The sequence below is a fragment of the Exophiala oligosperma genome (assembly GCF_000835515.1).
Source record: "Exophiala oligosperma strain CBS 72588 unplaced genomic scaffold supercont1.6, whole genome shotgun sequence".
Lineage (NCBI taxonomy): Eukaryota > Fungi > Ascomycota > Eurotiomycetes > Chaetothyriales > Herpotrichiellaceae > Exophiala > Exophiala oligosperma.
The window spans coordinates 287,384-308,664 of NW_015622823.1; the positions used below are offsets into that span (position 1 = coordinate 287,384).

Below are 21,281 nucleotides of genomic sequence, written 5' to 3' on the forward strand. Positions count from 1 at the left end.
TGTGTGTGTGTGTGTGTGTGTGTGTGTGTGTGTGTGTGTGTGTGTGTGTGTGTATGGAGTGTATGTAATTTTTGATAAACGAAATCAAGTTGTGTTCAAACGTCGACAATAACAACTGGGAAGAAGGAATATCTTACTCTTAACAAAAGGTCTCTATGATCAGTAGCACAATATCCAAGCAAATCATGTGCGGACAGTTAAATCCTCCTCCCGTACTGCTTTAATATGACGAATACAACAATCAAGGTTCATTCTCGGAATCCCATAGAGCCGTGTTTACTACCCGCGGAGTACAAGTACACCACCATTAATCACGAGTATATGAATATGATACTTGTATCCGTACTCCGTGCAGCACGAGTACAACAAATAGCTGACGTGTACTTACTATAGGTACCTTGGGTACTTACCTAGGTAAGGTAAGGAGTAGCAACAGATGACGTTCACTCAGAGGCGAAGAAAACCGGTGCTTCGCTCAGCACATAACGTCTTACCTCACCATGTACTTCTCGACAAGTCAACACTCGAAAAGGAATATCGGCAGAACGAGGTCAAACTCCGTTAATTGTATTTTGGATGTCAAGGCGATGTCAAGGCTCAAGTATTGTTCAAGTCCTTTTCAATCATACCCCGTTGCTTCCATTTCTATTCTACCCTACATAGTCGGTGAAGTTGATCTTCGCCAAATCACCACAGCTGCAGCACCAGCACAAACCACAACCCCCAACACCAAACCATACCTCATCAATTGACCACCATCATCCTCCTCCAGAAGTCGTGTGTAAGCAGTGACCGGGTCAAGACCTGCTTCTGATAAAACCACAAACAAGTCCTGTATCGAAGGCCAAGTCACACTGGTAGATATTGGTGGTCCTTGAGGCATCCTTTGGATTTGAGCAGTGTATTCTTCCGGTTGATGGTCGACTCGTTGCATTGTTCGATCAAGATCTGCCTTTAATGCCACGTACACAGACGGTAAGTCTTCGAGGTAAGGATAATTCTTTCGAATGTTTGGGATGTACGCAAACGAATCTGGATCCGAAGAGTCGTAGGTATACACAATGACATCGCATTGATCAAGTAATTTGCTCTTATTGTCAAGAGCAGCCGCTTCTGATTCGCCAAATTCTTTGAGAATGAGATAGCATTGTCGACCTCCTGGTAATTCAACAGTGTTGACTGCAACTCGAGGTTGGATGGTAGGGTGATAGAGTTCGTTGAATGGACGAGCGAGAAATGCGTCCAGCAATGCCGACTTTCCAGATTGCGGAGCTCCCAATACATGTGCAAGAAGAACGTTCCGACCGACTCGCCCTGGTCGCCGTCTTCTCTTTCGAGGCTTTGTCAATTTTAAAGCGGCTATAGTGCTGGAATTCGATCGATCTGGGGACTCAAAGCCCAGGTAGGCGAGATACTCGAGAGTCGTCTTGGGAGACATGAATGTGGTCATGGACCATTGAGCCAACCAGCCTTGTAGTGTGACATGACCTGCATCGTTGCGCACTGTACAAGAAGGAAAGTTATTGTCAATCCAAAGCTGAGGAATTCCTGGTGTTGGCGCAAAGAGTGCCCCAAGCTCCTCATCTTTGAGACCGCCGTCGTTATCGCGGTCGGATGTGAGGAACAAGTCGACCAGGAAACGATACCCGGCAGGAGACAATTCGGCTGAAGCATATTCTGGCACCTCGAACTTGGGGTGGACGAATGATTCCTGCAATGACAAACTGTCGGTGTACTGAAATATTCGGAGGATGACCCATATTGTTTCATGTCGACCTTTCTCCGCGTAGAGCTTGTTGAGCATCAAGAACCCTTGGGAAGTTATACCTCGACCCAGGGCAGCTCCTGGCAGGTGATGCTCGATGGTGTCTTTGATGTGCTGAAGATCTTCTGCGCTCAGACTCTTGTCGAAACATTTCAACTGGAAATCCTGCATTTCCTTGTCATTCAGCAACCCATCTTTATCCTTATCACACAAGTAGAATATTCTGAGCAGAGCAGCCACCGCAGCTGGCTTCAGAACCGACTCTTTTGCATCAAACAACGGAGCGATGGGGTGTGTGACGGCTTTCTGACACAAAAAGAATGCTTCATTGACATTGTAGTGTTCACGGGCACTCGTCCGTATACATGAGTCGATCTCTTTGAACTCTGACATGACCGGTAGCATCTCCTCTTCCATGATCTGAGCGGGCGTGCTGCTAGTGACCAGGTCCGACTTGTTTGCGCATAGTATTACCGGTAGATTGACACCGAGCGAGCGGAAATATGGCAACCAGAACAGAGCCACCCTCTCATAGCTGTAATGGTCCGAATAGACTAGGAGAATGACATTGGATTTTCTCAATTCTCTAGCAAGGTTCGTTCGATCTTGAGGCAATGCAGAGGTATCGACGATGGTGGTGGTGACATTTTCGGGAGTTCCTAGGGTGGGAGGAATGGTAATTGGAGGCAGAACAGCTTGGATTCTGTTGCTGATAAAGGTGTCTTTTACTAGGGAAGTGATAAGGCTGGACTTACCACAACCCTCGTCACCGCAGACGCATATTCTGACGGTGGCCATTGGAGGGTGGTTGAGGATGCTGTTGTCGACAACGGAAACTCATGCTTTTGAGGCCTTCTCAGCAGGGACCATGTACTGGGACTGAGTTCTTCATTGCAAGCAAAATTCCTTAAAGGGAGGACAATCCAGAGCCTCAAGAGATCACGTTGCTGCTGTTGGTCTTGGTGGTGTGAACTTGGAAGTGCCTGCGACGCCAAAACATCCAAATAACGAGACGTGACATTCTCCCTGCCGAGATTCAACCGGGGACGCTACAGAGTCATCAAGGACTCAGTTTATCATACAGATATATTCCGTCTACCATCTCACTTACATCTACAGAGTATGTCCTGCTCCTCATAACTTGACCTCCCTAGGCATACCGACCTGTCCACTCTTCCAACCCTTCTCCCTCCATCTTTTGCCCCAGATACCATTCCTTCCAGGACTTATGATCCCATTGGGATCCAACGCGTCCTTGATGGTCTCATTGAATCGACCCAATGCACCGTTACCCCATTTATAGGTTCCTGCGACCTGGTCCATATACAACAAATGAGTCCTGTATTCTCCATACCCTTTCTGAGCCCCTTCGTCGATGAGCTCCCTCATCAGACAAGCAGCTCTTCGTTTGCTGTCAGCGTCTTCGCGGTCAAAGACGATCTCAGAGATAAAGTGCATTTCTCGACCCGCAACGCATAAGGTGCTGAATGAGTCGAATCCCCATTTCGCATACAACCTTTCGGCTATCGTCATCATCGTCCGGGCGTGTTTCCCAGTTGTGGGGAGGATAGGACTGCACGCAATATGACCACCGTTCGGGAGCCAGTTTAACCAGTCCAATTCCTTCAAGACCGGTTCGCCCATGTTGACCTTCGCTCGTTCATGAATGTAATGATCGTCTGGCAGGTCTGAGGGAAGGTAGAATTTGGAGCCTTTGACCTTTGCAAATGTGGTCTTGATGAGGTCAAGTTGGGACTGAATGGTTGCTGGATCACCATATTGACAGCCATAAAAGATCCAGCTCACATCGCCGCAAGGGAGCTTTGCTGCCTCGCGAGATATGACTGATCGCGGCATTCGCCCGCCTTTGTCATTTCCCTCGGGCCAGAAATGACTCCGTGGCTTTCCAGTGACTGCCAGTTCTTGAACGACGTGTCTAATCTGAGGGACATTTCCGAATACACGGCTTGCAGCCAAGGGTCCGATCAGGTCGACAAGCTGCTCGAAATCGTCCTCCCGAGGGAATGTGACCAGGTACGATTGGCTTCCGGTGGCAGGCATAAGCCAAAATCCCATCTTTGTCACGATACCATAGTTCGACTGGCTGAACATGCCATCAATGGCGGGGCCATATGCATTCTGGAATGACTGCCACGTCAGATTGTCTGTGTCATCTTCACCTGGTAAAGCTCCCATCCCAGTCCGAAGTAAAGTGCCATCCGGGAGGACAACTTCCATCCCACAATGCATACCGAAATGGTCACCGTAAGGAGTATAGCCGACGCCTCGGTCTAAAGCATTCCCCATCACGCTCCCTCCTCCAAGGTCTGGACAATCAATCCAGAGACTGTGACCACTCTTCTTGACGGCTTCGTACAATGCAAAGTAAGACACACCAGGTTCCAGTAGGCACGAGTAGTTCTGACCGTCGATCTTGAGAATTTTGTTCATGCGCTTTCCCAAATCGACCACCACTGATCCAGATACTCTGGGTGCAGCGCCACCGTATCCCAGATTTCTACCCATTGAAATGGGATGAATTGGTATCAGGAATTCATTAGCCCATTTGACAATGGCTTGGACCTCTTCGGTTGTCGAAGGGTATACCACCGCACTAGCCACCAGAGCGTCTTGGTTCGCCACATGATTGCTGTCGTGAGTATTGCTGGAAGATAGGTCAGTCAAAAGTCTGTTCGATGCGAGAGGGCAGTAACAACGTACGGATGTTCCATGTACCAACCATCCACCAAAGCGCCGTCATTGACACACACATATTGAGCTCCAACAGCGGCTTTCAATGCAGTGATGGCATTATCAAATTTTGCCTGAGTGGTGTAGGGTGGTAGCTGGACTCGTCGCCTGGAACTGGAAGTATTCTCGGTCTTGGTTCGTCTTGAGAACAACAATTCTTTTGCTCTCTTTGCCTGCTCTACCAGCCGGGTCGGAATGCCGCTATGTTTTTCTTCGAGAGTAGGAGTGACGGGCAGTGAACGTGAAGACATTTTGCAATGACGAATGAACAAGGGACAAGCGATACAAGGTGTTTGAGATACGGGTGCAGTACTCACCTTAGCTATACCTGTTTGCTGAAGAGAATAAACCCCAGACAGTACCCCACGTCCGGAAAAGATCCATCTTTAAGGGTCTCTGGGGCATACTTTACTTTGTCTCGTAGGCATCCCGTAGGCCCCACACAGTTGATACAGATGAGGCTGATCAGGCAATTCGTCGTGGCGGGGCTTGGATGATTGATTGCTCGAGATTGTACTCCGTAATCGCCAGAACGTTGGCCGCGTTGGTACTCCTACCTGGAGGCCTAAGGTATCTGTGCTCGTACATAGGCCTCTTATTCTCCATTTTATATGACCAGATCTGTATAGGCGATGGTAGTGGACAACCGCCTAGGCCATTGTGATCAAAAGTACAAGGAGTGAAGAGCATTGATATAGTTCGCTTCTGCTGTGTCCTGTCAACCTTTGGCTTTGAGTCTGATCACGTGTGGACGTGATTCGTGTCTTTTTCGAGGCTCGGCGCGTAAATATCTTTGCCCGGCGGCAACATCGCACATGCTTCTCCTTTTAGAATCTCCTGAAGCTTGCAAGAGTCACTGAAATGTATCACTGTTCTAATACTAGGCATCGAGTATTTGTTTGAAAAAGAACGAATCCCGCCAATCGAGTCCCACCTGTGTTATCATGGCCTCTTGGTCTGCAGGCGCCGTGCCGGGCTGCATTCGCTGCCTACAAGAAACATGGCTGGTTTCAAAATGCCTCGTTGACTGGTTGATAACCCATACAAACCTTTTAGCGCCTATCAGCTTGTTGACTACCAGTCGCCACCAACGCAGCATTAGCGATGGTCTCACAGCCTCGTTGGTCACGTTGTTACCGTGAGTTGCTTCATGCACAGCCTCAAATCAATGTTTGATTTTAAGCACGCCATGTACGAGAATCGCAACGCATGTTTGATGCCCTGATTTAATTGCACTTACATTGATTAGCCCGCAGCATTCACCTAAACGCAGACTTCATGGTTGCCCGGGAATAACCTACCTCTGACCAATATGGCGGCTGTGACGAAGGCCAATCCTCAGTCATTGGATGAATGTAAGGATGTCATCCAGACCTCTATCTTACCCATGGACTACGGCTTGAGGATGTGCGCCAACAATTGTTAGTTCTGTTTTCTCTCGAAGCAAGGTACGGCAAATTGAAAACTCACCTTCCTTCTACTGATGACACTTGACGCAATGTAGCGTAGACCAACTCAAAAGGAAGTTCAGGAAATGGGGCTTGAGCAAGAATGGAAAAAGGGAGCAGTGGGTCGAGGCTGCTCGGGAACTCAAACAACGCCGGCTGGATGTGAGACAGGCGAGGATCATCACAAAAAATGGCAAGCGTTTGGATGCTGCTCAGGCTAGGAGGGCTATTCAGCGGCACGATCTTCCAAAGATGCGAGTAAAACAAGGCAATAGTAAGTCTTTAACACGAGAATGACTTCCTGCCCTGATCCAAAGACCAGAAAATACTCGGCCACGCACTTGCGAAGACCTCACCATTCGCAGGGAATTGATCAACCCTACCGCCGTTACAACCATCACGTTGCCTTGCCATTCCTTCTGGGAATGGATACGAAGAATCTTTCCCGTCGGCGACAAGTTGTCATTTTCTAGCGTTCTGAACTCATACTCAGCTTCGTTCGAACCTTACTTTCATTATCTCCAGGAATTCCAGTTGATTGGCACCGATAATCCGTCAGAAGAATCCAACTCGCTTGCAGTTGGGGTTCCTCTGCGTTCTATTAGAGATACATCACACCCGCCAGACGTAACTCAGTTAGTTGATACCAATAACGAACCTAAAGCAAACCAGTCGCTTACGGTTGGAGCCTCTCTGAGCACTCCCAGAGACGCCTCATATCCATCTGTGACAGATTTTCAATCTGAAGCTGGAAAGATGTCAATTGCAATTGCCAGCAGGCTTTTCATGGCTGCCTCCAGGAATTACGAAGACTTAAGGGAATCCTTAGCCTCAGAGGTCTGGAGAGTGGCTCTTCCCGAAAAGAGTTATTTTATCAGTGATATGGAGCTTGTTGCCTACTACCCTGGAGTAGCAGATCTCCCCGTCTTGATGAGTTACTTGGTCTATATCTGTTCCAACCACCTCATACAACGTGATCATTTCGACAACCTGGCTGACAATTTACTAAGCAAGTATGGCATAGAGGCGCTGAGATATTCCTGTATAGAGCAGCTACAATACCTCCGCTCCTTCCAAGAATTCATTCTTCTTTATGCGGCGAGAAAAGGACGATATGAGATAGTACGATTTTTGCGGCCATTTCTCCTGGACTTGGACCAGCGACTACGTGGTGGAGCATATCCACGAACCTTGCTTCACGAGGCTGTTTTGCACAAACAAACCTCATTCGGTAAAGCTCTCCTTGACGATGGAGCTGATGCCGGTTGTCCCATGGCACCGTCGGAACTTCAGGTGTTCCTATATGATCGCCCTGCGATGGACTTGGCCGCGTATTTTGCTCCAGAGCTTTTTCGCCATATGCTCGACATATCCAGGCAAAAGTCGACCTTTAACCCTGCGCTATTGTTACCTCTTGCAGCGAAATCTGGTATGATTGTCACAGAATGCCTTCAGCTGCTCGAGCTCGGTGCGAATGTCAATGCGATGGATAGTCAAGGTTGGACCGCTCTGCAACATGCGGTCTCTGCACAACAGCACTCTCTAGTCTGTACTTTACTAGATCATGGAGCTTCGACGGATCTTGGGAAAGAGAACAGAGCCATTCTAAAGCGATATCAATCATTGGAAAGTCGCGTGGCTCTGCCCTTATCCCTTGGCATCGAATCCAATGATGTCGAAATGTGCGAGATTCTTCTTCGAGCTGGGGCCGATGTGAATGACCACTTGTTCACAACGAACGGGGATCTTCTTGATCCGTACTACAAGCAACTGCTTCTGGAAGACCTGCCACGAGGGACATTCCAAACAGCTCTTCAACGTGCAGTGTGGGAGAACAATACACAATTGATTCAACTACTCCTCGAACAAGGCGCAAAGCCCACAGTCGAAAGCACAATCCCCTGCATAATTATTGCCGTTTGGAGAAACAACTATGAAGCCCTGGCACTGCTAATTCAGCACGGCGCTAATCTCAGCGAAACATATGACGGGAGCTTGCTCGGGAAAGCCGATGCAATGGTATATGCTTCGTATGGTGGAGATCTGCGAATCCTGCACATTCTCATCAGATCTGGCGTATTTATTGAGCCTGCTCAGCAAATTTGCGGGAAGGTATGGACTCTCGGATGGACTCCATTGCAGGCCGCTTGTCTCAGCGGAAATGCTGCTGTGGCTCAATTACTGTTGGCCTCTGGTGCTGATGTTAACGCGCCATGCTTCTTCGACGGCGGTTTGACAGCTTTGCAAGCAGCTATCCGATGCAGAAATATGGCATTGGTCAACCTGCTTCTCAACTGGGGAGCCAATGTGAATGCTTCTCCATCCAGATATGGGGATACAGTCCTCTCAGCCGCCATCAAATCTGGATCTATGAGTGTTCTAAGACACCTGATCGCGCATGGCGCAGACGTCACCTACAACGGGTGCAATTATCGACATGGGTACGATGAATCGATGATCCCAACTGTGGCTGCTGCAATACTTGGTCGCATAGACTTCATCCAGGAGATGTTACAAGCTGGCCTGAACTTGCAAGCACCGATTCGTCAAAACACTCCGAGCACGATCTTGGGAGAAGCATTGTCGCGAGCCGCAAGATATGCCAGAATTGAAGTCATCGAGTGGTTTCTTCAACACACTGTCACACTGATTCCATTGGAACTATCTGAGATACTTTTCTCCATTCACTTCTATCAAAAATTTGACCGCGAGGCCTCCAAGAAATTCACATTGGAATTGTTAGATCGTGGCGCAGACGCGAACGCTTTTCACAGCGGCGAGACTAGATCACCAACCACTATACTTTCAAGAATCTGCTTCTCGAGAAAGGAAAACAAGGAACTAGTCCAGCTGTTGTTGGATAGGGGAGTCGATGTGGATCCGGACCCTGGGTGTGACACCAAGCTCGAGGTGCCTTTGATAGGTGCTGTCAGAAATGGCCATATAGCGATCGTGGAGCTTCTACTGGAATATGGAGCCAACCCCAATACGACTTCTGATGCATTCAGATGGACACCTCTTCAACATGCTGCCTCTCAGGGCTATATTCGCATTGCACAAATACTCCTTGCCCATGGTGCTGATGTTGGAGCTCTCACGTCCGATGGGCAATATACTGCACTAGATCTCGCAGTGACGAATGGACGTTTCGACATGGTGAAGCTTCTGCTTGATAATTACAAACTTGGAGATTGTGGACATATGTCGAGAGTCTGCCAAAAATATGCCGAAGTCGCACGAGAGGAGTGCCAGTGGGCAATTCTTAAGCTTCTGGAAAGCTATCAGTCTGAAGCACAACATTCAGATGATGAAATCAAACCTTTGCTCGACGCCGAGGCTACGGAGACTGGCACAGAACGTTCAAGGAAGGTTTCGCATAGGACGTTGAAGAGAAAGACATTGACTTCAATCCCTGGGTGAATCTGGACACAGCAAGCTGGTAGATGTGAGCACCAAGATTGGTCCCTGAACTCTGGTCTATCGGGTCAGAATTAAGATCTACCTACAGTGTTCTCCTCCTTCGACGGATCTACTGTATTCCCTATCATATGTCTACCATGCAATCTGAATCCTCGAACCCAGCCCAGACGATACGAAGAGAGTCGATTCTTGTGCAACACATGATCTCGAAGTCCATCCGTTCCCATCAGAAGAAACCAAACTCCCCCAAGGACGCCCATTAGCACAAAATTGCGGACGAGAGAATGAGTCTTGACAGGTGGGATTCCAACCAGCTGAAAGCCCAAGCCCGAGTTGATCCAGCCAAGACAGATCATCACACGGCCCGTCCACCGATGTATATATGAGAATACACTCTTTCCACCAGTCCGCTTGAAATGACGATGCTGAAGGATGCCCATTGCCGGCTGAACGACAATGATGGTGGATGTCACCAGCAGACCGATCACAACATGGGCTTTGACGGGGCTGAAAAAGTTTAGATCGTTTTTGGCAATGTCTATGCCTAGACCCATGGCACCAATCATCATGACAAGACCGAGGATCTGGATCGGACCGTGGATGCGACTGGTCACACGAACACCCTTGAGCGGAAGATGTTGTGCTATGGCGCCGAGAGGAAACAGGACGATGAAGACGATGGACATAATGCATGCGTGGGCATTGCGTTTGCGGTGAAAGATCTTGTAACTGTCTTGGAAGTATGCTCGTTTCTCGAGGGGTGCCGGATCTGTTGGGTGTTCGGCATCAAGAGTCGTTGCTAAAGCCAGCACTTTGGTTGGCGATCGTGTCAACACTTGCGGTAATGCACAGACATGGTGGTACGACGTGGGACTCACTGGGTACGAGCAGAAAGGCGAAAGCCACGACAGTGCCGGAGCGGAACGCCATTTTTCCCTCTAGCTAACAGTTGTCACTATATTTTCACAATGAGATTACTGTGGTGAACAAAAAGGAGAGTATCGCGAGGAGCGTTGTATCTGAGTAAATATATGAATCATATGCCGGGCCTGGAGAGGAGAGGGTGGGTGAAGAGTAACAAAACATACCTAGGTATATGATACTGTATTTGTATTCTACCCCTTCCTTGGCGACAAGGTGAAAGTCGATGCGAGCTCGGTATGTCACGCATCACAAACTAAAAAATGTTAGCTCGCAAGGTCATTCAATCAATTAATTACCATTGCTTGAAATAAAAGGCAAAGGCTGACACACGGACCTGCGAGCGCGGCCACATGCCGGGGGCGGCGCCCATGTCATTTATTGCTCCCGCTCTCACTTGAAGATGATGATGCTGCGAGGTGATTGAGTCCAGGGCCTTGTCGATTCATGTTTCGTATTATCGATTGCGAGGAAGGGGTGATTTAAAAATAGAAAAGAAAAAGAATTTTGTGTGGCGACAAGGCTGAGAGGAAATGCTCCGGACGAATTGACATCACTTGACCACTCCGTACCTAAGCTGGGTAAAACAGGTACAGAATGTCGTGGGACTCGACATACATGACTACCCGTAGTCTCGTTCGACTGCCCCTCGTGTCAGTATTCATGGTCGCATTGCTCGCATATCTAGACTTTTGATGGTAGAATGGACGAGGACCTTACCATCCACTGACTTTGTTGTGGCAACAGTTATGACTGTCCACATCGCCGAATGAATCGCAAACGGGGAACAGACTACTTGGGTAAAGTAGAAAGTCGATCCGATGCGGGTTCAAATCGCAAGCGTCAAATGGAGTAGTATCGTGCATGTCTGCTGACGAGTAAAATGGTTATTGTGTCAAAGACCACGAAAGTGACCAAGTAAGAAGCCGGAAGGGACTTGGTTCGAACTTTAAGGTATTGCATGAAATGGCACCTTAATGAGTTCATATAAAGCCTGACTTGAGTCTATAGTTGCTTCCTAAAGGCATCAACTGACGGTCCTAGAAAGTCCTGAATCGTAGGAACGACCTTGTGGGCTTCATGAGCCACTCCAGGTACAAGGTCGAATCTCGCATTAATGCCGAGATATTCCCAACTATCCCTCAACCTGCTTAGGCCTGTCAATCTGCCCTCTTTCATCACACCGAGTCCCGGGTCATCAGCTCCGGACTGATTGCTGCCACTGTCTTGGGATTTGGTCAAACCAGCCTTGAACTTCGATATGAAAGTCATGAATTCCTCGCCACCGTGGATGAAGTCGTCCTCGGTCCCACATAGCAGCTGTATTGCCGGGACGGCCTTGATGGCGTCGATGTCAACCTTTGCGCCAGACCCGAATACAGCCTGAATATCACGTATCCCATCTGGCCAAGACTCACTGGGGTCGAGAAAGGTGGGACGGCCCGGGGCGCCGATGGAGACAGCCTGAAAACGTTCGGGATGGACATAGAGCATTCGCAGGGAGAATTGACCTCCGCCGGAATAGCCTACCAGAAAAAATTTCGATGTCGATATACCCGGCCAGATGGTTGCAATTTCGTCGTCGATTATCGACAGGAGGATTTGGTCCGAGTTGAAGTTCTGCGCGGTGTGGAGTACCTTGTAACTGTCCAGGTCGATGGCGGATGTCATCCCAGCTGGAAAGAACGGAGCAAGGATTGCAACGTGGTGTTTGTCCGCGAACTCCTTGAAGCTGTCGCGGCACTTTTCAGCATTACGACCAGTGCCGTGGACGACGACGACCAGCGGAAGGCGCGGAAGTGAGTAGACCGGGTCATCGGATGTAGATCGCGATGGATCTGGGTTATACGCATGTTCAGGTATGTATAGAGTGTATGAGACCGACGGATGGGCTCGAGAGACGCGGAAGGGGGTGCTGCCGGTGAGAAAGGCTGGTCTCAGAAATTTGGGAGGGATCAACGCGGTAGACAGAGGGGGAGACATGTCTGATGGCAGAGAAATTCCACATCTCCAGGATTGGGAGAAGAAGGAAGAAGGTCGAGACGAGTGAAAGAAAACTGTCGACTTTGGTTTTTATATCTATCTCTTCGGGCACATAGCGACGTAGGGATGGATTAGGACGTGTGGTGCGAAACTCGGCCTTTGAGCGACACCATTGAATTGTTGATGGTAGGAGAGGATGTCAACTGGTCGATTGTGTTATAGCTTGAAGGTACTTACCGTATCATGGAGCATTCTCGAGTTCACTGATTAGGCCGAGGGTAATTGCAGGAGAAAGGAATGGGAACACGACCAAGAGCTGGAAGAAGGACGAAGGACGAAAGATGTAAGACAAGGCTGTGCGAGTACGGAGGGGCAAGGCTGTGGGTACGAGTACGAGAATCCAAGGCTCTAGGCGACGCGGCTGCCAAGGACGACATTGTACTGTAATAATCGTTTCTCCGCGAGGGAAAAAAGTGCCGCATGACGAAGTGATTGATGTATAAGGCACCGACTGCGACCACCAGCTGCACCTGCACCGCCCTCGGCGTCTACGTGTCTACCCATCCAGGCCTCATTTTCGCTCGTTGTACTCCGTATTTTCCTTCTTTATATATCCTGCACACGTGGTCATCGCGACCGTCCTACCTCGATCCATATACTTCCTTGATGTTGTATGACCATTCCATACGGAGTACACTCTCGTGCTATCTCAGCTGCACTTCCCCGGCTGCCCCACCAATCCACTGAGCCCGTCAGCTTCCGAACGACGCCCTTGGCCGTAATACGAACACTTTCCGCCTGAGCGGGCTGATTGTGAAAAACACGAGATAACTACTGGAGTGAAGAAGTGGAAAGTAATAAATATATATCAAAGAACACAAGATGCCTTTTGGAATCAACAATCCACTGCCCTCTTCTATGAGGAGTGAGTCTACCTTCAGCCGCTCCGGAATTATGCAGCCTTCAACCACTGACACTACCCAGGCGAATGCAAAAAGGCTGGCAAGATTCTAGCATCCTTTGTTGATCCCAGACAGAGCTTTGGTCCAGACAAAGTCATACCTCCGTCGATTCTAGCGAATGCCAAGGTACGCAATTGTTGTACATCGTTTACCTCCCACGCGCTAATTCTCTACACAGGGCCTTGCGGTTCTCACAGTCTTCAAGGCTGGCTTCCTCGGATCAGGTCGACTCGGCTCCGGTATCGTCGTCGCTAGACTCGCAGATGGCTCGTGGTCAGCTCCTTCTGCCATCGCGACCGCCGGTGGTGGCTTCGGAGGTCAGATTGGTTTCGAACTAACCGATTTCGTCTTCATCCTTAACGATGCCGCCGCCGTTCGAACCTTCGCACAGGCAGCTTCGGTCACTCTCGGTGGAAATGTCAGTATCGCAGCCGGCCCAGTCGGTCGCAACGCAGAAGCGGCAGGCGCAGCTAGTCTGAAGGGCGTGGCCGGCATTTTTGCGTACAGCAAGACGAAAGGATTGTTCGCCGGTGTGAGTCTGGAAGGCAGTGTCCTGATTGAGAGAAGAGATGCGAATGAGAAGATGTACGGCGGCCGGATAACAGCAAAACAACTCCTCGAGGGTGGCGTCAGACCACCTCCGTCTGCAGACCCGCTGATGAGGGTTCTAAACACTCGCGTCTTCTCGGGCGCAGCAGCCTCGGATGGCATGTACAATGACATGCCTATATATGACGACCAGCATGATGATCTGGTGTGGGAAGGACGGACGGGGTCGGGCTATGGAGCCAATGTCCGCAATAACCGATCATCAACAATTGGATCTCGAGACGACAATTACGAGTATCACGACAACCCTCGGCGAGCAAATACCTGGGACGATTATAACTCGCCTTCTCGAGAAAGCAATGGATTCGGCAACAGAAGTCGATCGAGCACCATGAACAATGATTACGTATATTCTGACAATAAACCCACCCGACCTACAGCGCCGAAACCCGTCTTCAGACAGCGAACAGGATCAATCGGTCCCAATCAAGCGGTCGCTTTGTTCACGTTTGAAGCCGAGCAAAAGGATGATCTCGGCTTCCGGAAGGGCGACGTCATCACCATCACGGAGCGGACGAAAAGCAAAGAGGACTGGTGGAGGGGAAGGACTGCAGATGGTCGAGAAGGCATGTTCCCTTCGAATTATGTCGAGACAGCTACATGAAGAGATGTAGGCGGGATTGATGTGACGAGGTAGCATTGATACCCATTCTCGTTTCGGTTTGAGGTTTTGTCACGATCATTCAGCCACGGCGTCCTGCAGTTTGTTTTCTTGCCGAGCAACATGTTTTTCACGGCGCAGAGTGATACATTTTTATAAAAGAACGTTCCAGTTTTTGAAGACGGCGTTCTAGCATTTTACACACGTAGCTGTTGTTTTGCAAAGAGAAAAGGGAGTCATTCACTTATCTGAATTATATAGATGACACCCTATGTACGGAGTGCCGCCTTCCCAATTTCTCGAGAGATCATCATTCGCCCATGTGTCAAGACGTGCAAAGTAGGTACGCAAGTGAGGGTAAGCTATATTCAAGCCTGACCCACGAGCAGGCTCGGTGAGTCCTATGCCTTTTCAACGTATACTTCCAGGCCCTTTTGATGGACGAAAAAGGTGTTCCATATGGTCAGACTCTTTTCAGGGTCGACTAGGGTGAACTATGTGTGAACATGTATGGTTAGCATTGCTTTTACGTCGAGGACGGGTCTTGTATTTCCTTTTGTTTCTTCTCTGGTGGTATCAAAGGCCCGAGAATAGACCATCTGGTTGGTTTTGGGGGAGGGGAGGCGGTCAAAGCTCACCTTGAACTTCATCAACAACAGCGGCACCAGCTTGTGGACCTCCAACAGACTGATGTTCTTGCCGATGCAGGTCCTCTTGCCGGCTCCAAAGGCCATGAAGCACCTCTCCATCTCGGCCAACTCCTCACCACCGGAGGGAGGCTCGAGCCACCGTTCGGGACGGAACTCGCGCACGCCGTAGCGCCTCCCGAAGACTCGGGCGTCCTGGTGGATGACGGCCGGGTTGCAGCCCACGACGGTGCCGGCGGGGAAGTGGCGGCCGCACAGCGTCACGCCGCCCTGGGGGACGACGCGCTCGAGGATCAACCCGACGGGCGTGTGGAGCCTCAGGGACTCTTTGATCACGGCGCCGAGGTAGGGGAGCGTGCTCGTCTCGCGGAACGTCGGGGCGTCGCCGAGCTCGGCCGAGTGTAGTTCGTCGAGCAAGCGGGAGAGGCACGCCGGGTGCAGGAGGAGGAAGTGGAAGATGGCCCGGAGCGTTATGGCGGTCGTGTCGGAACCGGCGTTGATGTTGCTCAATGACCAACCCAAAAGTTGCGAGGGGGGGATCTTGCCCGAGTATCTCTCGGAAGCTGCTATGAATTTGGCCGTAAAGTCTTTACGGTGGTCTGTCGATGTTGTAACGTCGGCATCGTCATCGTCATTGTCGTCTTTCTTCCTCTCGCGCCGCCGTAGCGCCGCCTCGTCGATTCGCGGTTGCAAGAAAGAGAGCACGAATTTACTCACTCCCATCTTGTCGCGAGAGAACAAGTGTCCCCACCACCTGTTCTTCGCGAGGAGGTAGTCCAACCACGGCATCTGGCCCACGATGGCCGTGTACGCGCCGGACTTGTTGAGCGTCTTGATGATGGTACCGACGTCTCGGCCTTGTTCGAGGAATCCGAAACGACGAGACATTGTCATTTCGCCAATCACGTCAAACGCGTACCACTGAAGCCATTCGCCAATGTCGCATACCTTGTCGGAGTCGGCGTACAGACTGGTCAGGCGCTCGACGAGGACGGTCGAGGTGTTGTCCACAAAGGGCTCATAGTCCAAGAGACTCGTCATGGCGTAGGCGTGCGCGATGGGTCGTTTGGCCGCTTTGTGCGCATCTTCATTCGTGATCATAAACAACGAAGCGACGGGTTTGCCGTTGATTAGGGGTTGAGCGACGCGGTAGTATTCGGACTGTTGTTTCAGTTTTCAAAAGGTTACTTAACAGACAGTGGATTTCGGCCATGGTATGTATGTATAATATGGTATTGCACTCACGCACACGATGAACATACCTTTTGAAATAGTCGGGATATGCCATAGATCTGTCTGATTTCCCTGGGGTCGCCGACACTGATACAGTTTGGTCCGACTCGAACGAGATCACCGTATCGATCGTGTAGTTCTTGAAGGGTGAGTTCGAAACGAAGTTGGTTGACTTTGACGAAGCGCCATAGGTCTGTGAAAGAGGCGAGGAATGGTCCTGGTATAGATCGTAGGTAAGGTTGGTATCGCTGTGTGAGGATGTATATAATCCCTGTGGTTATTGAGAGAGCGAGCAGCAAGACAACAGTCCAGTATGAGGACGACCAGGGCTCGAAAGAATTTGAGGGAGGTGTGGCTGTTGACGTGTCCATTGCCATTGTAGTCGAGGGGGGCTGTCTCTTCAGCAACAACAAACGATGCCTTACTCTGTCTGTGTCCAGACAAGCATCGAGGCCGAAGAAGGAGGTATAAGGGTAGTATACTCCGTGTTTGGAGTCAAAAGTCAACTTGCAGTTAGTTGTCCACTTTACCTTGACGATTTGCCTAGGATGTCAGGATGGGTGTTTAGCCCTTTCCATTGATGACCATACACGCCGTCCATCTTTCTCCAACGTCAGCTCAAAGTAATGATTCCTACGAGTCTTCTCCTTGATTTCCGGGCCCATTGGTCTACCTCCGTAGGGGCACAATGCGGGGGTTTGATAGGGAACCACGGCCTCCGGTTGTGAAGTAACATCTCACTAGGATCGGCACTTGACATTTTTGTACGAAAGGGACTCGTACGGTAAACGTCCTGTGAGAAAGTGGCCGTTTTGGTCATTGCCGGCACAGGAGCGGGTGGAATTGTAGGTAGAGGCACGCTAATCATTGATAGGCAGGTTGTTGGTTGCATCGTTCGAGTGGGAGTACGGGCCTTTACAATGTGGCTGTTACTGCTCAATAGATGAAGGCGAGGACGAAGATAGAAACAAGAGACAAGATAGAGAGAGATAGATGACAACCCTCGGCCTGGATATTCTATTCGCCGAGCACTAGATTGATTGGTTCCTGGCTTGAGAGCAGAAGAGTCGCGACGCGCGCAATCACTTTATCACTTTGTTTTTCTTACCAACACAGAAATACAATACACAATTGCGTCCTGAAATAACTAGCTACCTGGGTTCTCCCGTACAGAGTACTCCCTGAGCCTTACACAACATCGCATTTCACAAATCATCCTCGAACCGCAGGTCTAGGTGGACCCCACACATACATCGTCTTCGGTCCATTCTCCTGCACAGTTACAGGAGTCTCACTGTTCACCAAATCTCCATCTGCGTAATGCTCAAGTTCGAACCCGGACTCGTCGTACCAATAATCAAAGATCTGACTGCCCAGGACATGCCGCCCGACACCCCACGAGAGCTTGTACCCTCTGGACTCAAGGTAGTTGTGGGCCAACTGCTGCACGTCGTAATCGTGAACCTCAAACGCACTGTGCGCGACGTCGGGCTTTTCATCCGCCCTTGCAGGCTTGATGTAGAAGCTGTGGTGATCGGTATAGTCTAGACCCCTGTCGATGTGGAAAAAGGAGATGGCGTCTTTCCCATCCACGGTCACTCTGTCCGAGAATGCCAGCGTCAGGTTCGACGTGTACCAGTCCACCATCTTCTGGTACGTGCCGGGCGGGTAGCTGACGCCGTAATGTCCCCATTTGTGCACGGGGGCAGGTCCCTCCTTGAGTCTCTGAAACTTGCCGATCCGACGCTTCTCGTCTTCGTAGTTGACGACGAGCTTCTGCAGGTCTTTGGGCTCGGGTTGTTTTTCCTGGATGCCGTACACGAGATGGACCTGGTGGCCAACGGGGTCTGTCAGTGTGACGCTGACACCACCTCCTGGACCGTCGAGTTTGCCGATGGTCGATGATCCCGGAATCCTACTCGCCTTCTCGAGCTCAGACTCTGATTCCACGAGGTACGAGGCACCCCCGAACCTGGCTACGCCGTCCTCAGCCTGCCTTGCGACATAGCAGTACGCGTCTGGGCCGTAGCCCTTGAAGAAGATGACTCCCTCCCTTCGTTCGGCAACCTCGAATCCGAAATCAAACAAAAACTTGGATGCTTTTTCCAAGTCTGCGTGGTAGTAAGTCACGAATGCAGTCTTCCGCAAGCGGACTCTGGGGTCGTCCAAGGCAATTGGCATTTTCAACGTCAAAAAGACTTGCTATAGATGACTGTCTAGGAAAGAAATGGAGTATTCAGTGATGTTTGGTGAGTTGCCACTACTTCCTCTGACCTCTGTTGGTTATACTTTACTTGTTTGCTTTTCGAGACGATCTTCACTAACCGCGGAATGGACGAGCCCCGTGTGCTTACGTTGTCGGCCCTACTGTGAGGCACGGGATGGTGAGGACATGAAGCACGGCATTTACCTATTTCAGCCGAACACCGTCCCTCCGGGAAACAAAATACGGGGCACATGCGCTCGCTTGCCCCGCGTCATTGCCAACCTCGATCAGTCTGGACTGTGGAACTGTTTCCGAAGCGAACCCTGAAAAGAGTCACGTTACTCATGGTATCGGTGCAATGCTTTAGGGGTTACAGCATGAGTTACAGCTACCAAAGCAATTTGTGCATTACGTCCCGCAGCGTCTGGTACGGATTTTTCGATAGCTTCTTGCATCTCCAGCACACAAAATGGTCCGGTCGAACAAGGACGAGTCCATTTTCTTCTACGCCTCGAACATTCTCCCAGTCCCAGTACGCGTCTAAATAGTCGAGCCCTCTCCCGATGCCAAACGCTTTGACAAGCACTTCTTCCGATCTCAGCTTGTCTGCAGCATCTATCCAGGCCTGGCCGCCAATTCCTGTGAAAGCGACAAAGTGGCCATGACCAACCAAGTCCAATGTCGAAATACGTTCAAATTGTCCATCTTTGACAAGCCATACGTGAGGTAAATGAAATCCGGGAAACGTGGACACGACTTGCCTCTTCATTATGTTTATGCTCTGGCAGTCTGGTGGGACATCTCCATCTTCGACCAGGGTGAGACGCGATTTCGAATAGGTCTGGTTCATCTGTATACCCAGGGAGTTGAACTCGTCGTCCGTCTCTTCTATCATGCTGCGCAACGTCCTGCGAGCTCGTGCACCGTCAGCAGTGGGTGCTTCGAGTTTCGCCGAGACCGCTGCGCGTTCTTCCTGTGTCGATCCCATGAACGCCCACAGTCTTCTATGTACCAGCATGCCATCGTTGGCTCTTCTGACGATGCCATCTCCAACTGGTTTGCGTTCCGGAGTCAATGTATCCAGTATTGAAGGATCAGCTTGACCTCTCAGGACATATGCAAGTTTCCATGCAATGTTGAAAGCATCACTGATGCAAGTGTTGCTTCCAAGGCCATTTATGGGTGGATGACGATGTACTGCATCCCCAATGCACAGTACATTGTCCTTCTGCCAGGTCCGAGCCACCTGATCGTTGATTGTCCACCGGAAATGTCCCAACAACTCGATGTCGATCCTATCGTCCCCTATCATCTGCCGAACCCGCTTTAAGACGTCGTCGTCCTTGGGCTCAAAATTGAGATTGCCTTTTGCATTGTGCATTGAAACGATAAACTCATTCCAAGCGCGGACCATGCGTATTGAGCCATGCGAGGACCAGTCAGGAGCGTCAGGATTGAGGATCCATACCATCGACGCAGGTCGTGGAGCAAAGTACTTTGACAGATCCGCTCGGATGTACACATTGAAAGCATCGTCAAGTTGTTCTCCATCAACCGGTATACCAAGGCTGGAGACGACGGCACTCCTGGCCCCATCTGCGCCAACCAGGTACTGAGAAATGACGCGGTACGTCTCCAAAGTCACCCGATTCCGGACTCGTGTCACGATGCGACCGTCGGGAGATCTTTCATGAGACAGGTACTCGGTTGAGAAACGAATGTCTGCTCCCAAGGCTCGAGCTTCTTCGACAAGGATAGGCTCGAGCACGCTCTGAGGAAGATCTGACATCTCGCATGGACTGGACGTCAGGTACTCGCCAATCCGATCAGGCTTGTTGCCCCATGCGTACACTCGGCCATATTCCTCTCCGTTGAGACTATGCAACCAGGCGACATGAGCGATCTCCTCGTTGGTGGACGCAATCGGCTTGACCAGATGCTCGATTCCAGCATCCCTCAACACTTCCATGGCGCGTTGATTGAAAATGTGAGCCCGGGGAGTGTTTGCAGTTCCATGATGACGTGAGATGGTCATCGTAGGGATGCCATATCGACCCAGTAGCAGAGCTGTCGTTGCACCACTTGGACCTGCACCGACGATGAGTACGGGAACAATGATTTCTGGTGGTTCTGAATGCATTGCGGCCAGTCTGCCGTAAGCTGTGATATCTGACGATAACGCAGGCGCAAACTTCGAGGCTGATTTGTGAGGTTGTTGCTTTTGGTAATATCCAGACCAATCGAGTAGTTTACAAAGTGTCCGGGGTATATTCCACCTCCCATATCATCACAATGCATGATAGTCGGCTTACCGATCTAGGTGTCAATCATCCGTGCCCATTGCCTGAAACATTTTGATTACACCTGTTCGCAACCAAAAGGCCGGCGGAATAGTCAAGACCGCTACCGAGGATGACCATCACAATTTCGCAAGTCATGAGTAAGTCTCATCTCGTGCAGACGAGGGATATTGCGTCCTCGGTAAGACATCACGGCGTTCCGAGGGGGGCGTACGAGTAGGTGTGGTCCACATTCTCCACATCGCTGCCGTCTTTCCAGATGCCGAACAAGTTGTGAACTGTGGGGGTGGGTTTAGTAATGTACTTGAAGTATGGTACATATTGTCGTGATGCTGTCGTGATGAATTGAGAAAGGTGTACTAGATTGCCGGAGGGCACAGACTTTGCAAAATCTCATCTCAAGATTTCAGACTAAAACCAGGTTTGTTATTTACT

At 50.2% G+C, this 21,281-nt stretch overlaps 7 protein-coding genes across 7 annotated transcripts; 2 read left to right on the forward strand and 5 right to left on the reverse strand.

Annotated features, from left to right (window-relative positions):
- Nucleotides 1-546: 546 nt before the first annotated feature.
- PV06_06580 (mitochondrial Rho GTPase 1) lies at nt 547-2,724 on the reverse strand. The gene has a single exon (XM_016407717.1). It carries the CDS (start codon nt 2,561-2,563, stop codon nt 656-658), a length of 1,908 nt encoding a protein of 635 aa, XP_016261197.1. The 5' UTR covers nt 2,564-2,724; the 3' UTR covers nt 547-655.
- A 175-nt stretch (nt 2,725-2,899) lies between these two features.
- On the reverse strand, nt 2,900-4,767 carry PV06_06581 (uncharacterized protein; the record flags this gene model as incomplete). The annotated part of the gene is made up of 2 exons (XM_016407718.1): nt 2,900-4,430; nt 4,487-4,767. 2 exons carry the CDS (start codon nt 4,765-4,767, stop codon nt 2,900-2,902), a joined length of 1,812 nt encoding a protein of 603 aa, XP_016261198.1.
- Nucleotides 4,768-5,831: 1,064 nt separating this feature from the next.
- On the forward strand, nt 5,832-10,263 carry PV06_06582 (uncharacterized protein). Its single transcript, XM_016407719.1, has 3 exons — nt 5,832-5,964; nt 6,021-6,238; nt 6,287-10,263. The coding sequence occupies exons 2-3, from the start codon at nt 6,217-6,219 to the stop codon at nt 9,382-9,384; spliced, it is 3,120 nt and encodes a 1,039-aa protein (XP_016261199.1). The 5' UTR covers nt 5,832-5,964; nt 6,021-6,216; the 3' UTR covers nt 9,385-10,263.
- On the reverse strand, nt 9,456-10,314 carry PV06_06583 (uncharacterized protein; the record flags this gene model as incomplete). Its single annotated transcript, XM_016407720.1, has 2 exons — nt 9,456-10,195; nt 10,263-10,314. 2 exons carry the CDS (start codon nt 10,312-10,314, stop codon nt 9,456-9,458), a joined length of 792 nt encoding a protein of 263 aa, XP_016261200.1.
- Nucleotides 10,315-11,310: 996 nt separating this feature from the next.
- PV06_06584 (uncharacterized protein) lies at nt 11,311-12,288 on the reverse strand (the record flags this gene model as incomplete). Its single annotated transcript, XM_016407721.1, has 1 exon — nt 11,311-12,288. The coding sequence occupies one exon, from the start codon at nt 12,286-12,288 to the stop codon at nt 11,311-11,313; it is 978 nt and encodes a 325-aa protein (XP_016261201.1).
- Nucleotides 12,289-12,785: 497 nt separating this feature from the next.
- Nucleotides 12,786-14,755, forward strand: PV06_06585 (uncharacterized protein). The gene is made up of 3 exons (XM_016407722.1): nt 12,786-13,213; nt 13,273-13,376; nt 13,429-14,755. The coding sequence occupies exons 1-3, from the start codon at nt 13,171-13,173 to the stop codon at nt 14,461-14,463; spliced, it is 1,182 nt and encodes a 393-aa protein (XP_016261202.1). The 5' UTR covers nt 12,786-13,170; the 3' UTR covers nt 14,464-14,755.
- A 29-nt stretch (nt 14,756-14,784) lies between these two features.
- On the reverse strand, nt 14,785-16,717 carry PV06_06586 (uncharacterized protein; the record flags this gene model as incomplete). Its single annotated transcript, XM_016407723.1, has 3 exons — nt 14,785-14,954; nt 15,099-16,268; nt 16,370-16,717. The coding sequence occupies 3 exons, from the start codon at nt 16,715-16,717 to the stop codon at nt 14,862-14,864; spliced, it is 1,611 nt and encodes a 536-aa protein (XP_016261203.1). The 3' UTR covers nt 14,785-14,861.
- Nucleotides 16,718-21,281: the final 4,564 nt, after the last annotated feature.